Consider the following 18155-nt stretch of genomic DNA (forward strand, 5'->3'; position numbering starts at 1 on the left):
TCCTTCTTACTGGACATGGCTATCAAGGCAGTAGTGCTTAGTGAACGTGTGCACTCATGCCCCTGCCATGACAGATGTCAAGGACAGGCACTCCTTGTGCACGTTTGGTTCTGGTTAAATGGGTCCTCCGTACTGCTTGAGGCTGCTTTTTGACTAAGGTGTTGCAGATCTTAATGCAGAGTACTATTCAACTTTATAGAATCATTTTCTGCACCGCCTCACCTTTGTTTGCACCAGAGAACCCTAAACGTAAACTGATCGTTCACCCGATGGTCTTTGGTGCAATCACTGTAAAACCTTAAAGCGCTTTTGGGGTATTGTCTCTTCTCCTCTTTCGAGTGGTGAGGCCGGTCAAAGGACTTCAGGAGGGGATGGATTGTCCAATGTGAATATGAGTCACATTTGTCAAGAAGGCCTCTCTTGTCTTCAGCACTTCTGTCTGGAAAACAGTTGTGTTCGTTGCAATGAGAGAGCCTACAGCTCACTCATGCGATAAGCTGAGGTAATTGCAATGTGGAAGACCGTCTTTAGGGTCAGATGTCGCAACAAGCAGCTGTGCTTTGGGTCGAAGGAAGTACACATGAAAAATGTCAGGGCCTAATTAAGGACACAATATGGCATCACAAACGGTCTGGGAGGGAATGTGTCATACCTTTAAGAAAAAGCATTGCAACAGTTGATTTAAACAAGGAACGTGGTCCAGTAAATGCAGAGAGCCTGTACATAATCTTTAACATTGCTCACTGCAAGGTCTTGCTGAGCCAAAGACAAAATAAATAACAATATAGATGACAGACTAGCTTGGAAAAGGGTCTGTCTTGCAGACTCCGCATCAGGCCACAAACCTGTCCCAGCACTGGGCGTAAATAGTCTTCAAGGAAGGTTGCTTGGCAGCCAGGATGACATCTAAAACCTCGGTTGGCAAATAAAACAGGCAACTGCCACCACTCGATCCACATGCATAGAGTTGTAGATTGTGCATGTTTAGGTGGAGAACTCTGCCCTGTTGCTGCTATAGAAGATCCTCCTGAAGTGGTAGCCAGATTGGAGGGTAGACATACAGCTCAGAGGGCCCGGTACCACACTCTCCTGGCCCAATCCATGGCCTCTTGAATGACTTGGGCACAGTCGTTCCTGAACTTCTTTGGATGTATGTGCAGGACAGCCTTAAAGAAAACTTCAACGTGCAAAGGTTTGGACACTGGACATGTGACAGGGATGAAAAAACCTTGCCAGCATTCTCCCCATGGTCAGAGCCACCCTGCACCATTTTGGGGTGTAGCCACCATTTGTGATTCACCAGCTGAGCTCATCTTCCTGGGAGTTGAAGGATCATGCCAGGAGGTTCACAGTAAGGAAGATGACACTATGCTCCAACCACCTCAAAAGGTGCAAGGCATCCTGGCACAGGGCTTAGGACACCACTTCGCCTCGCTTATTGCACTACCACATTACAGTGGTGTTGTCCCGGAGTACTTGTAACAGCCTCACCTTCAAGGATGATAGAAAAGCTTTCTACTCCAAATGAATAGCCTGCTACTCTAACAGATTGATATAAAGCAGGGTGTCTGCGGAAGACCAGAGTCCTCTGACCTTCAACTCTCCCAGAAAACCCCCCACAATCCAGCCATGACACATCCATCACCATAATCAGCTCTGGGTGGGAAAGAGAGAGGATCTGTCTCTGGTCAGATTGTGGTTGAGCATTCACGACAGCAGATCTTGTGCAGCCTTCTCCAAAACCTGGATGACATACAACAGGTTTTCTTGGTGCTGGGTCCATTGAGACTTCAGATCCAACTGAAGAGCACACCTGTCAAAGTAGACAAGCAGGATGCATAAGGCCAACAAGCCTCAGAACTACCATCACTGAGATCCAGGAACAAGGCCCAACATAGGGATCCTAGTCCAACTGTCCTGGACTCACTGCATGGAGGAAAGGCCCTGAATGGCACTGTGTCCAAGACTGCGACTATAAAAGGAAGTCTCTACGAAGCAGTCAGTTGTGATATCAACACGTTAATGGAGAACCCCAACAATGCCTAGAGGTTCGCAGTCATCTGGAGGTGTTCTACAACAGGGGAGCACAATAAACTGAAAATGCTCTTGGTCAACCTTACACTATGGGTAACATTTGTTGGAATGCAGGACAAGTACATGAAAGTAAGCATCCTGCAGTTCCAAAGCCATCATTCAGTAGCCAGGATCCTGGACAGACAGAACTTTGGCCAGTTTGAGCATTGTGACATTGTCTTTACGCAGGGAGGCATTAAGAGAACAAAGATTTAAAATAAGACTAAGGTCCTCAACCTTCTTTGGCATGAGGAAATCGCAGGAATAACGACCCATTCCTATTCCCAAGTCCGGATCTAGGTTGATGGCCCTGTTGGACAGTAGAGCTTGCACCTCTTGCAAAAAGATGGACAGGTGCTCCTCTGACGGCTGCTCTGATGTGGGGGATACTGCTGCAGGTCTGAAAGGAATGGAAGCGCATAGTCCTGCAAATCGTCTGCCATCTGTCCGATATGAGGGCAGTTGTGCTGCACTAAGGGCAAACGAAACCAGCTTGAATGCGGAGTAGTACGAGGGAAGTTAATTAGGATTCACCTTGATGGTGGAAGCACAGAACACCAAACGCTCAGAAGAAGGATATTCGGTTCGGCGAAGGGTTTGGTTAGAACAGGAAGAAATGGCGCTCTAACAAAATCGCACAAAATAGTAAAAATTGAAAGGTGATTACGGTGCTGCAAGGTCAGGGGAAAACAAACCCTGGCTAAAAGACCCCTGCGAGAGTGTGGGTAGGAGACCCCCACTGGAAAATCTGAAACAAGTCCTGCGCACACGTTTCTCAGGGTGTGAGTTAATGGTGTAAAACCATCATTTGGGATCGTTATTTGTACACAATGTCAAGGTCAACACCAGGAAATGTCTTTCAAATGAAATTTTATGATATTAAACCCGATTGGTCGCACACTGCTACACCTACCAGTCGTGTTCCCCCAATGAAAATGGTCCCTGAAGGTCAGCGTCGGCGGATACACCTATGCTCGAGTGTGAATGCAAGTATGCGTGGCGTGTGCCATCCCTGGACACGTGTTTCGAGGTAGTTGCCTCTCGTCAGCAGGGAGTAGGAAAATGTGTGGGGTTGCTGTGTAAGCTGCTAAAATCGTTATCAGGTCTAGTACCTCTCGTAGCGCGCAGGTGCGTAACCAGAGTCCGTCGACTCCACCGGCTCAAGGGAGCCTGAATATAAAGTTAAACCCGATTGGTCGCACACTGCTACACCTACCAGTCGTGTTCCCCCAATGAAAATGGTCCCTGAAGGTCAGCGTCGGCGGATACACCTATGCTCGAGTGTGAATGCAAGTATGCGTGGCGTGTGCCATCCCTGGACACGTGTTTCGAGGTAGTTGCCTCTCGTCAGCAGGGAGTAGGAAAATGTGTGGGGTTGCTGTGTAAGCTGCTAAAATCGTTATCAGGTCTAGTACCTCTCGTAGCGCGCAGGTGCGTAACCAGAGTCCGTCGACTCCACCGGCTCAAGGGAGCCTGAATATAACACAGCAACCCCACACATTTTCCTACTCCCTGCTGACGAGAGGCAACTACCTCGAAACACGTGTCCAGGGATGGCACACGCCACGCATACTTGCATTCACACTCGAGCATAGGTGTATCCGCCGACGCTGACCTTCAGGGACCATTTTCATTGGGGGAACACGCCTGGTAGGTGTAGCAGTGTGCGACCAATCTGGTTTAGCTTTATATTCAGGCTCCCTTGAGCCGGTGGAGTCGACGGACTCATGGTTACGCACCTGCGCGCTACGAGAGGTACTAGACCTGATACGATTTTAGCAGCTTACACAGCAACCCCACACATTTTCCTACTCCCTGCTGACGAGAGGCAACTACCTCGAAACACGTGTCCAGGGATGGCACACGCCACGCATACTTGCATTCACACTCGAGCATAGGTGTATCCGCCGACGCTGACCTTCAGGGACCATTTTCATTGGGGGAACACGCCTGGTAGGTGTAGCAGTGTGCGACCAATCTGGTTTAGCTTTATATTCAGGCTCCCTTGAGCCGGTGGAGTCGACGGACTCATGGTTACGCACCTGCGCGCTACGAGAGGTACTAGACCTGATACGATTTTAGCAGCTTACACAGCAACCCCACACATTTTCCTACTCCCTGCTGACGAGAGGCAACTACCTCGAAACACGTGTCCAGGGATGGCACACGCCACGCATACTTGCATTCACACTCGAGCATAGGTGTATCCGCCGACGCTGACCTTCAGGGACCATTTTCATTGGGGGAACACGCCTGGTAGGTGTAGCAGTGTGCGACCAATCTGGTTTAGCTTTATATTCAGGCTCCCTTGAGCCGGTGGAGTCGACGGACTCATGGTTACGCACCTGCGCGCTACGAGAGGTACTAGACCTGATACGATTTTAGCAGCTTACACAGCAACCCCACACATTTTCCTACTCCCTGCTGACGAGAGGCAACTACCTCGAAACACGTGTCCAGGGATGGCACACGCCACGCATACTTGCATTCACACTCGAGCATAGGTGTATCCGCCGACGCTGACCTTCAGGGACCATTTTCATTGGGGGAACACGCCTGGTAGGTGTAGCAGTGTGCGACCAATCTGGTTTAGCTTTATATTCAGGCTCCCTTGAGCCGGTGGAGTCGACGGACTCATGGTTACGCACCTGCGCGCTACGAGAGGTACTAGACCTGATACGATTTTAGCAGCTTACACAGCAACCCCACACATTTTCCTACTCCCTGCTGACGAGAGGCAACTACCTCGAAACACGTGTCCAGGGATGGCACACGCCACGCATACTTGCATTCACACTCGAGCATAGGTGTATCCGCCGACGCTGACCTTCAGGGACCATTTTCATTGGGGGAACACGCCTGGTAGGTGTAGCAGTGTGCGACCAATCTGGTTTAGCTTTATATTCAGGCTCCCTTGAGCCGGTGGAGTCGACGGACTCATGGTTACGCACCTGCGCGCTACGAGAGGTACTAGACCTGATACGATTTTAGCAGCTTACACAGCAACCCCACACATTTTCCTACTCCCTGCTGACGAGAGGCAACTACCTCGAAACACGTGTCCAGGGATGGCACACGCCACGCATACTTGCATTCACACTCGAGCATAGGTGTATCCGCCGACGCTGACCTTCAGGGACCATTTTCATTGGGGGAACACGCCTGGTAGGTGTAGCAGTGTGCGACCAATCTGGTTTAGCTTTATATTCAGGCTCCCTTGAGCCGGTGGAGTCGACGGACTCATGGTTACGCACCTGCGCGCTACGAGAGGTACTAGACCTGATACGATTTTAGCAGCTTACACAGCAACCCCACACATTTTCCTACTCCCTGCTGACGAGAGGCAACTACCTCGAAACACGTGTCCAGGGATGGCACACGCCACGCATACTTGCATTCACACTCGAGCATAGGTGTATCCGCCGACGCTGACCTTCAGGGACCATTTTCATTGGGGGAACACGCCTGGTAGGTGTAGCAGTGTGCGACCAATCTGGTTTAGCTTTATATTCAGGCTCCCTTGAGCCGGTGGAGTCGACGGACTCATGGTTACGCACCTGCGCGCTACGAGAGGTACTAGACCTGATACGATTTTAGCAGCTTACACAGCAACCCCACACATTTTCCTACTCCCTGCTGACGAGAGGCAACTACCTCGAAACACGTGTCCAGGGATGGCACACGCCACGCATACTTGCATTCACACTCGAGCATAGGTGTATCCGCCGACGCTGACCTTCAGGGACCATTTTCATTGGGGGAACACGCCTGGTAGGTGTAGCAGTGTGCGACCAATCTGGTTTAGCTTTATATTCAGGCTCCCTTGAGCCGGTGGAGTCGACGGACTCATGGTTACGCACCTGCGCGCTACGAGAGGTACTAGACCTGATACGATTTTAGCAGCTTACACAGCAACCCCACACATTTTCCTACTCCCTGCTGACGAGAGGCAACTACCTCGAAACACGTGTCCAGGGATGGCACACGCCACGCATACTTGCATTCACACTCGAGCATAGGTGTATCCGCCGACGCTGACCTTCAGGGACCATTTTCATTGGGGGAACACGCCTGGTAGGTGTAGCAGTGTGCGACCAATCTGGTTTAGCTTTATATTCAGGCTCCCTTGAGCCGGTGGAGTCGACGGACTCATGGTTACGCACCTGCGCGCTACGAGAGGTACTAGACCTGATACGATTTTAGCAGCTTACACAGCAACCCCACACATTTTCCTACTCCCTGCTGACGAGAGGCAACTACCTCGAAACACGTGTCCAGGGATGGCACACGCCACGCATACTTGCATTCACACTCGAGCATAGGTGTATCCGCCGACGCTGACCTTCAGGGACCATTTTCATTGGGGGAACACGCCTGGTAGGTGTAGCAGTGTGCGACCAATCTGGTTTAGCTTTATATTCAGGCTCCCTTGAGCCGGTGGAGTCGACGGACTCATGGTTACGCACCTGCGCGCTACGAGAGGTACTAGACCTGATACGATTTTAGCAGCTTACACAGCAACCCCACACATTTTCCTACTCCCTGCTGACGAGAGGCAACTACCTCGAAACACGTGTCCAGGGATGGCACACGCCACGCATACTTGCATTCACACTCGAGCATAGGTGTATCCGCCGACGCTGACCTTCAGGGACCATTTTCATTGGGGGAACACGCCTGGTAGGTGTAGCAGTGTGCGACCAATCTGGTTTAGCTTTATATTCAGGCTCCCTTGAGCCGGTGGAGTCGACGGACTCATGGTTACGCACCTGCGCGCTACGAGAGGTACTAGACCTGATACGATTTTAGCAGCTTACACAGCAACCCCACACATTTTCCTACTCCCTGCTGACGAGAGGCAACTACCTCGAAACACGTGTCCAGGGATGGCACACGCCACGCATACTTGCATTCACACTCGAGCATAGGTGTATCCGCCGACGCTGACCTTCAGGGACCATTTTCATTGGGGGAACACGCCTGGTAGGTGTAGCAGTGTGCGACCAATCTGGTTTAGCTTTATATTCAGGCTCCCTTGAGCCGGTGGAGTCGACGGACTCATGGTTACGCACCTGCGCGCTACGAGAGGTACTAGACCTGATACGATTTTAGCAGCTTACACAGCAACCCCACACATTTTCCTACTCCCTGCTGACGAGAGGCAACTACCTCGAAACACGTGTCCAGGGATGGCACACGCCACGCATACTTGCATTCACACTCGAGCATAGGTGTATCCGCCGACGCTGACCTTCAGGGACCATTTTCATTGGGGGAACACGCCTGGTAGGTGTAGCAGTGTGCGACCAATCTGGTTTAGCTTTATATTCAGGCTCCCTTGAGCCGGTGGAGTCGACGGACTCATGGTTACGCACCTGCGCGCTACGAGAGGTACTAGACCTGATACGATTTTAGCAGCTTACACAGCAACCCCACACATTTTCCTACTCCCTGCTGACGAGAGGCAACTACCTCGAAACACGTGTCCAGGGATGGCACACGCCACGCATACTTGCATTCACACTCGAGCATAGGTGTATCCGCCGACGCTGACCTTCAGGGACCATTTTCATTGGGGGAACACGCCTGGTAGGTGTAGCAGTGTGCGACCAATCTGGTTTAGCTTTATATTCAGGCTCCCTTGAGCCGGTGGAGTCGACGGACTCATGGTTACGCACCTGCGCGCTACGAGAGGTACTAGACCTGATACGATTTTAGCAGCTTACACAGCAACCCCACACATTTTCCTACTCCCTGCTGACGAGAGGCAACTACCTCGAAACACGTGTCCAGGGATGGCACACGCCACGCATACTTGCATTCACACTCGAGCATAGGTGTATCCGCCGACGCTGACCTTCAGGGACCATTTTCATTGGGGGAACACGCCTGGTAGGTGTAGCAGTGTGCGACCAATCTGGTTTAGCTTTATATTCAGGCTCCCTTGAGCCGGTGGAGTCGACGGACTCATGGTTACGCACCTGCGCGCTACGAGAGGTACTAGACCTGATACGATTTTAGCAGCTTACACAGCAACCCCACACATTTTCCTACTCCCTGCTGACGAGAGGCAACTACCTCGAAACACGTGTCCAGGGATGGCACACGCCACGCATACTTGCATTCACACTCGAGCATAGGTGTATCCGCCGACGCTGACCTTCAGGGACCATTTTCATTGGGGGAACACGCCTGGTAGGTGTAGCAGTGTGCGACCAATCTGGTTTAGCTTTATATTCAGGCTCCCTTGAGCCGGTGGAGTCGACGGACTCATGGTTACGCACCTGCGCGCTACGAGAGGTACTAGACCTGATACGATTTTAGCAGCTTACACAGCAACCCCACACATTTTCCTACTCCCTGCTGACGAGAGGCAACTACCTCGAAACACGTGTCCAGGGATGGCACACGCCACGCATACTTGCATTCACACTCGAGCATAGGTGTATCCGCCGACGCTGACCTTCAGGGACCATTTTCATTGGGGGAACACGCCTGGTAGGTGTAGCAGTGTGCGACCAATCTGGTTTAGCTTTATATTCAGGCTCCCTTGAGCCGGTGGAGTCGACGGACTCATGGTTACGCACCTGCGCGCTACGAGAGGTACTAGACCTGATACGATTTTAGCAGCTTACACAGCAACCCCACACATTTTCCTACTCCCTGCTGACGAGAGGCAACTACCTCGAAACACGTGTCCAGGGATGGCACACGCCACGCATACTTGCATTCACACTCGAGCATAGGTGTATCCGCCGACGCTGACCTTCAGGGACCATTTTCATTGGGGGAACACGCCTGGTAGGTGTAGCAGTGTGCGACCAATCTGGTTTAGCTTTATATTCAGGCTCCCTTGAGCCGGTGGAGTCGACGGACTCATGGTTACGCACCTGCGCGCTACGAGAGGTACTAGACCTGATACGATTTTAGCAGCTTACACAGCAACCCCACACATTTTCCTACTCCCTGCTGACGAGAGGCAACTACCTCGAAACACGTGTCCAGGGATGGCACACGCCACGCATACTTGCATTCACACTCGAGCATAGGTGTATCCGCCGACGCTGACCTTCAGGGACCATTTTCATTGGGGGAACACGCCTGGTAGGTGTAGCAGTGTGCGACCAATCTGGTTTAGAAATTTTATGATATGTTTCTTCAATAGATATAGAAAGAAAAAAACCAGCCGACACGTGTTTCGTCATGCGGGAAACATCCTGTGACTCTTCAGGGCTGTAGAGGAAATGAACATGGCTGTGTATATGAGAATCAAGGGACTGGAAAAGCGCAGTTGGTGAGAAGGGTGATAATAAACGGTGCGTGGTGATGCCACGAAGGTGGAAGGGAGGACTAAAGAGTCGCTGATCCCAGGGTATGAATCAGTGCAATGTAGGAGGAGGTGTGCGTCTGTTCTATGGGTAGACCGTAGTGAACGGTGGAGGTAGATGGCTTCGGGACAAGCCATCTACCTCCACCGTGAGAAACGTGTGCGCAGGACTTGTTTCAGCTCAGAAGAAGGATGCTGCTTAATAAAATTATGGTCACCAGGTGATGTCTGTGGAGTTTCACAACCTGCCTGTTCAACAGTGGTCAAAAGCACGGCTTAAACCAAGTACCCATCAGAGTGTCAATTACAGCTTCGTTGTATGGTAGTAAGGGCTCAGAGGACGCAAGTCCAGGTTGTAGGACCTCTGTCGGGACATTTGTCTTAACTTCAGAAGAAGGCAATTTTAAGTCTGGAAATTCAGCAGCATGTTGAATTACCAAAGCAAAGGAAGCACTCTCATCCGTTGGTGACTCAAGAAGGGGAAATCATCCCCATACATTTTCATCATCATAATGTGGGGGTAAATCATCCGCATGGCCATCTCTGGATGGTGGCAAACTCTGGTCAGAATCAGAACCAAAAAGATGGAGCCTCTGAGGATAGCTTCGTGGTAGGGGGAGTATACTGTCTGAATTAGGCTGTACAGAAACCAGGTGTGCTGGAGTGGCATCAGAGCAGGTTGTATGACCTTACAATGCATGCTTTTACCACACATTTTTTACAACGCATGTCTTTACCACACATATGCTTTTATGATGCAGGTGAAGTATTAATAAGTTACATAAAGAAAAATATATATATTTTAAAAAAATGTTTGAGGGGGGGGGGGGGGGGAGACCCTCAAATTCCCCCCCCACACTTTTTATTACTGTAATTCACTGTTTTTATTACAGTGAATTTTTATTTAGATGAAATCCCTATAAACCCCCCTCTATAATATACTCTTACTGCCCTATGTCCCTACCCACCCCTAACCCCTAAAAATACCCTTACCACCTTATGTCCCTACCCATCCCTGAATCCCAAATTACCATAAACACCCCACGCCCCTACTCACCCCTAACCCCTAAAAATACTGTTACCACCCCATACCACTACCGACCCCAATCCCTAAAAAAATGTCTTAACCACCTATGCCCCAAGCCACCCCTAAACCCTAAACAATCCCTTACTACCCTAAGTCCCTACCCACCCCTAAACCCTGAAATACCCTTACCATCCTATACCATTACTCACACCTGAACCCTAGAAAAACCCTTAAACCAATACCCTTACTCACCCCAAAACCATAAAACACCACTACAACCTAATACCCTTACCCACACCTAAACTCTAAAAAATACCCTTACCCCTCCATGCCCCTATCCACCCCTAAACCCTATACATACCCTTTTCACCCAATGCCTCAACCAACCTCTTAACCCTAAAACACTCTTACAACCCAAAACTCTTACACAACTCCCTAAAACTTACAACAACCCTTATCACCCTATACCCGCACATTATTTTATATATATATATATATATATATATATATATATATATATATATATATATCAACACATACATATACACACACACACACACACACACGTTAACTATACTAACCATGCGTAGTAAAAGCATATGAGCGGTAAAAACATATGTTGTAAACGCACTGTGTGGTTAAAACATAGTTGTAAAGGATGAATACTGTCAGAGCACAACGTTGGTTGAGATGGATTTTGCTCAAGACATCAGATCCCCGACCGGCACCGGTGAGATTGGCTTCACTGGAAGAGGGACTCGCACAAATCTTGGAGCCAGAATGGAGGCCTGCACCAGAGTTGTTGAGGAACCAGAGAAGGGTTCAGGGGGCTCGGATGGCACCAAGCACGCATCTGCCAGCGGTAACCCAAGTGGAAGCACCTGCGAATGCTTGTCAAACTATGCAGCATAACCTCCTGAAAGGCCTCGGCCTTCTGCTGCATTGAAAAAGGTCCACGGAACTCAGGGCATTTTGGAATCAATTTCGGAATCGGCTTCTCGATTGGTGATCAGGAGCGAGATCCGCACCTACATGCCCGCAGGACTTATCTTCCGATAGAGATGTATTAAGTCCTGCTTCACCTGCTTATATTTCCTCTTGGATTTGGACTTTGACTTACCTGATGACTAATCACGAAGAAGACCCATCACTAGATCAGCCACGGGAGTACGAGTGGGTTCATGCTCTATAGTGGGAATGCGATGGACACAAGGTGGGCGACTTCTTTCAAAATTCAGTGACGTACAACTTTATTTCACGCTCCAGGGTCGCATGTGGGTGCATGAGGTCACACATTATATCTATCTTGGAGTCGTGTTCGAGTGCAAACACCAAAGGCACACCTTGTGCGTGTCCGTTACTGACATCGGTTTTCTAAAAAATATCATGGTTTGAACCCTGTACTTTTAAGAGGGAACTTTGATCCCTTGCACACTAGATTTCATCCTAAATTATAATGGAGTATGAAACCTTTCAATTAGGAATCTGAAACTACAGCAAAAATTGAGGCTAGGGGAATTTATCACAGACACAGGCATTATACCATTTGAAGACACAAAAACAAGAACACAAGCTTGAAGAAACAGACAGCTTCAAATACTATCAAATATGACACTGGGTACACCAGGCCTTCATTAATCCACACACTACTAGTCATCTCACCACTTACAAAAGGTGACTGTTGACCAAAAGGGATAATAAACAGACATTTGAAGTGTATAAAACATGAACAACACCCAGTCCTTCATTCAAAAACCAGGCCAGTAAAGATGGGAGCAAGAACCAGACTGATGCTTTTCTCAGGAGGAATGGAGAGAGAAAGATTGGTATTCGAGCTACCAAAACACCTCGGTCAGCCTCAGCGAAAGAGAAATGCAAAGAATCTCTCCAGTGGTACTATATCCCATACCAACTGCACACCTGAAGTGCACAGAAAGATGATAGGTGCAGAGTAGACAGATGCTGCAAAGGTTGCAGCCAAAGAGTTATACTGCTCCACTTGTGACTGCACTGTCCAAAATGTCATCTATCCTGGGAGAATATAGTCAATGGAATTAACATGATGTTTGACACGAAAAAAAACAAGATTTCTATTGTACATTATCGGAGGCTTTAAGAATAAAACAGACGTTTCCACTCTACGCAGTCATGGGGAAGCAAAGTACCCTAGCCTTAGATGCAGTCAAACAGGTAGTGACAGCGCTTTGGGGAAAAACTAGGAGCCCGGAGAAAAACTAGGAGCCCAGAGATCGTAAAGTGGCACTATTGCTTATGGGACCAGTTAGAGATGTAAAACAACACATATATAGAACAGGTTAGAGACTTTGCTGAGACTTGGCCCCCATCTTGAAGTTCATCTCCCAAGACTTTGGACAACCCTTATGCCCCAAATAATTATGGTTTCAACACATCCTCTCCGAGGCAACGTTCAAGATAGAAATGGGCCCTACACATTGAGATGCACATTTTTACAATCAAGATGTGGCATAATTGACTTGATGTAGGATTATCACCCTGAAAGACTATTTGTGAATTGCACAATAAATGGCAGAAAATAGGCCGAAGGAAAGATAGGGTTTGTTTGTTGGTGATGTCCCTGTTTAACGACAGAATGATGCATAACAGTGGTAAACACTTACTCAACATCCAATACATGCAAGTGAGAGGGTTTTCTATTTTTTTTAAATTAATAAAAGATTACTATTAACATACTGTGTCCTTACTGACTCCAGTAAATATGTACATATTGTTCACGGGTGGCCTGCTTGCCATGTTCATCCTCTGTCAAAACATGGATGATGTTCTGTCTGCCTTATTTCAAATGCATTACAGTTAATGCACTGCACTTAAAAGAGACATGACATCTGCCACAATTTGCCAAAGTACCCTTGTGAGAAGTTGGCCTGGCATATGCTGGTCACTAGTTATAGTGGCCACCTTGCACCAGTCCAATTCGACTCTTATGGTAGATAGGTTTAAGACAACCTTTTAAAGAAAGCTATCCTAGTGGTAGCTATGGAGAGCAGCCTTCAGGCTAAGTCTCGGAGGAATGTAAAGCAGCTTGTTTTACCTTATAATCTCTTGAATTACCAAATGAAAGGACACTACACAGGTATATATCAAATATATATGTATTTATTTCTAAACACACTCTACTAATCTCTTTATGAGATTAGAAGGCAGGAACACAATCAAATATCAACGTTTCACAATAAGTTAAGCACAAATATGACTGGGGCCCTAGGGGCGTACCAGACCATATACTAAAAAAAGAGGTTTAGGAAAGTCGACTTGCAGAGGGACAAGGCCTAGGGCCTGTAGAATCGCTGGCGATTCACTAATCCACCCAAGGCAGGTAAGTAAAAGACCCACGGGAGACGCGTGCAGTGTGAGAACACAGCCGCGGGTTCCCTATTGATTTCAATGGAGCAAGTCGCGGTTGGATCTTTAAAGTTTTAGGGTACTTCGAGGAAGTCTACAAGCAAGCTATTTACAAGGAAAGTAATTCGAGGGCCAACACACACTAGGGCACCGGAGTGCACGAGTTACCTCACCCAGGGAAGCCAGGTGCATAGGTGTCTTTTGGTGTCGGGTCGCGTCGCGTCGCTGTTTTCTATGGGAGCCAAAGAAGATTTGCTGCTTGCGAAGACTGTAGAAGTGTCCTGTGGAATCCAAGGCTGGATTTAAGGATGAAGATGACCTGAAAGCAGAAGGGACAGTGTTCACAGTCACTTGCCAGTGACCCGGGGCCAGGAAGATGGATGCCCACGGAAGTCTGGTGATTTCAGGTGATCAACGGTGTTTTGACTCTTCGCCCACGAGGTCCAGGAGGCATCGACGATGACCAGCCGCTGGATTCGGAGTGTCCCACGAAGTCTGCAGCTTACTGAGGTGTCGGCAACCGGATTGGAGCCAACAAGCCTTGGCAACAGCAAGTCTTGTGGAAAGTGAATAAAGTCAGTGGTGCAGACCAGCAAGGTCTGAAGGACTCACCCGGCGAGGGGGAGTGAGGGCAGGCCTGGAGCAACCAGGGGAGCCCTTTGGTTCGATAAGAAAGTCTTCAGGGGACCCACAAGCCAACGGGCAAGGGATCGCGAAGACGCCTCGTGAGGAAATGCTTTACAGGAGCCCACGGTCACTCGGGACGGGGTAGGCCTCTGATTTTCGGTGCACAACCTGCTGGAAGCTTGGGCCACAAATGGTCCAATACACAAGTTCATAGAACGTCGTGAAGGGGTTGCACTCTACAATAGTGCATGGTACCCGGGTATTGCTGTTCCTCGTCACTCGTGGGGTCCACTCGCCTCAGCTCTACTGGGGACTCACAATGGCCGTCGAGAAGTCAGGAAATCCACTTCCGGGGCTGCAGGGACTACGGACTCCGGCGGGAAAGTTTGTGACCCTTGATTAGAGTTTTTGGTGCCTGCCAAGCAGGGGAGTCACTCCTTGACTCCAACAGAGATTCTTCAGTCTTCCAAAGGTAGTGGAACGTCTAAGGGCCAGGATTCTTCTTGTAAAGCATCGTCCAGGGATATCTAGTTTGCAATGGCAAGGGTTCCCTATCTTATACTAAAAGAAAGGGAGGGACTAGCTTTATGACCACTCCTCTGGGAGGGTCTGAGTAGGAGGTGGTTACACCCACTTCCCATTGTCCAGTTTCACGCCAGAGCAGGGACAGGTAGCCCCTGAACCGGTTTGAGCTGGCATATGCACAGAGGAGCCTACTGCTCCCCCAGTGCAGGACTTCAAAGCACTCTAGGAGTGCACCCACCCAGCCCCAATACAGTAAATCCTGTCTAGAAGGTGGTTACACCTCCCTGTGACAGGATGTCTATTGTTGGGCCTCCTCCACTGCGAGTTTCAGTCAGCAGCAGGAGGGTAGCCCAATGTCTGTGCTGGTGGCATCCATTTTGTGATGCCAGGGCTCTTTCAGATTTCTACTGTGTTTCCACAGTGGGTACATGTCGTCCCCTCTAGAAGGGTGGGATCATACTCCCACACCAGTTACTGGTGTGGGGGTATGATTCCAAGTTGTTTGACACCAAACACGACATGTTTTGATGCAGTCATTCCAAAGTTAGCATTTACCGGTAGGTTATAATGCACTTAAGAGTATATGGTTTAACCGCATCCACAAACAGCCACAGAGAATAGACTCTGCCAGCTGCAGAGGGGTCCTGCTCATGCAGAGGCACCCACTCATATTGTAAACCAAGCACCCTGCACCTCAGGATTGATAGGGCCTGCCTTAGGGGTGACTGATAGGTTTATATGTGTGTGTATGGTGAGATATAGGAACCTATACCTCAGTGAGGAGTGCTAACACTACCTCACCCAGGCTGCAGTAGCAGGCATGTGGTGTCAGATTTAGTCAGCTTCCCAAGGGTGGCATAATACATGCTTCAGCCCTTGGTAGTCCTGTGAAGTACCTATGCCCTTGGTACCTAGGGTACCATATACTAGGGACTCATAAGGTACCACAGTATCCAATCACTAGTGCATCTAATATGCACTCCAAGTTGTTTAGAGAGAACAGAGAGACTGGGGCCCTGATTAGCAGGGACCCAGCCAGACTATAGCCAGAAACCTGTGTTAACATCAGAAAAAAAGTGGGGGCAACATAAGTGCAGACCCTACTCTCCTACAACCATTGTCGGCAATGTCCTTAATGGAAGTGCTCATTAGGGAACTAAGGAGAGTCTATCCCAACATGTTCACAATAGTTTTCAAATGCAGGTATACTCCCACTGTGAGACAGATGGGTTACAAGACATCATTAGATCCACCCCCCAACTTACGAAGACACAGTGGAAGGAGGCATATTTATTGCAGTGAGTGCACAAAAGGTGCATGAAAGACAAGCCTTCCAGAGTCGAAGCAGGCTGTCATGGAGAGCAATTAGTAAAGGTTCCTCTAGCACCGCCACAGTATTAGTCAGAACTCCGAGTGAGAGAGACATGAAGAGATTATCAAAGCTTAGCCTAGGCTCGTTTTCATAGAGATCTTGTGTAGGTAGAGTACAGATGGTCAAAGCATGAGTCATACACAGAACTCTGCTCCGATTACTACTCACATATTCATACTATAAACCTACAAATTTCCAAATACACAGACAGGTCCTTCAGTAAACTCTGCACACTTGAGCATTTTTACAACTGCCAGACAACACAAAAGGAAGCTTCCCAATGCTCACTGGCAGGGTCCAAGGATAAAGCAAGCCACATATATGGGGAGAGCCTTTCTATTTTTTCCCTATTCCCGAAGTTGTTTAGGGTTTACATCTTGGTTTGTGCCTGGAACTGGGAAGATGTTAATTGTAGCTCAACAAACATACAGTCTCTTGTACAGCACTTTGCCATTTTTCAAAATACAGAAAACTCCAACATTAAACTATATTTTAGCTTTTTCTCAGTTCACTCCTCAGGGTTACACAAATCCGGGTCACCTTTAGGATCCAGAACATGTGGGAATAACAAGGACAAAAATTTGGTCTGAATATCCTCTGTGGAAAAGTTATGAAGGCTCAAGCACGTATTGGCCGAAACATAAAAAATAAGGCCTCAGCACTGGGGTGGAAAACGGTTTAAATAAGGGAATATTCTTCTAAAATTCTACATTATCCATAGTATTCTACATTTTCCGTAGTTAAGTAGTGTTCTCTTTTTACTGCAGACCACTTACTATTTCCACATTGCAAAATAAAAACATTTTTCAAGCTATCCCAAAATAAGCAGGATATATAAAACATGTTGAATATAGTTCTATATTGCCAACTCCAGGTTCTATTGACATTTACAAACTACTTTCGGCCAAGTGGTGTTTGTGGTCAACAGTCTGCATCGTTCCACAAGTCTACTGCTATGGGCCAGCCGTCCATTAACAGAGGACAATTACCACTGCTGGTGGGTCAGGGGAACTCAGAGTGTTGGTAGGGATTAGGCAGGGCAGAGCCAATATCACCATTCAGGTCTGACAGATGCGCCATTTGATGCTGCCTAAATAGAGACATGCTCACATTCATGAGTTGGGGTTATTTTTTATTTTTTTTAAAAGGGGAGTGCCTGAACTAATAGCAGAAATTTAGTCATTAATATGCTAAAGAAATCATGCCCAAGTACACAAATCTGTAAATTAATTATTGGACACTGTCCTTCAAGGGATAACCTTGTTTTGACAAGACTTTAATCTAATGCTCCTACACAAATTACCTTGGGAATCTTTGCACCAAGATCTATGTATTGCTTCGGATTTTTCAGGAAGTTTACGAATTCCATAATTTCTAACTTGGCCTCTTCACAGCCAGCAACATCCTTGAACTTCACATTGATGTTGTCTTTCAGCATTTTTGCTGTTGTCTCACCAACACTGAAAAGTCCTCCGCCTCGTCCACCACGCCCAGCTCCCATTGGTCCCCGCCGGACACTGTAGAGAAGAAAGCCGACCAGGAGGAGAGTGGGCACAAGGCTTACAAGGAACGAGCTGCAAAAACAAGAAACAATAGATTGTTACAAAGAATTTACGGTAGATCATAACATCATTTCCACAGTCTATTAAACAGTTTATTTTGAATTAAAATCCATAAACACAAAACAATTAAAAATACCATATCCTATATACAAGGGTCACTTTAACATTTCTGTCAATTGAAAATGTGATTGATCTTTAAAAAAATAATAATGTAAAACCACATAAGAAGCAACTAAAATAGAGAAAAAATAAGGGGGGGGA

At 48.0% G+C, this 18155-nt stretch overlaps 1 protein-coding gene across 1 annotated transcript in view; it reads right to left on the minus strand.

Annotated features, from left to right (window-relative positions):
* Nucleotides 1–18155, minus strand: part of LOC146776379 (mitochondrial inner membrane m-AAA protease component AFG3L1-like) — a 327798-nt gene that overhangs the window by 193973 nt on the left and 115670 nt on the right. Inside the window, exon 8 of the mRNA XM_085639724.1 lies at nucleotides 17636–17906. Within this exon, the coding sequence (XP_085495850.1) occupies nucleotides 17636–17906 (271 nt within the window). The remainder of the gene's footprint in view (nucleotides 1–17635; nucleotides 17907–18155) is intronic.

The sequence above is a fragment of the Triturus cristatus genome, chromosome 12 (genome assembly GCF_964204655.1).
Source record: "Triturus cristatus chromosome 12, aTriCri1.1, whole genome shotgun sequence".
Classification (NCBI taxonomy): domain Eukaryota; kingdom Metazoa; phylum Chordata; class Amphibia; order Caudata; family Salamandridae; genus Triturus; species Triturus cristatus.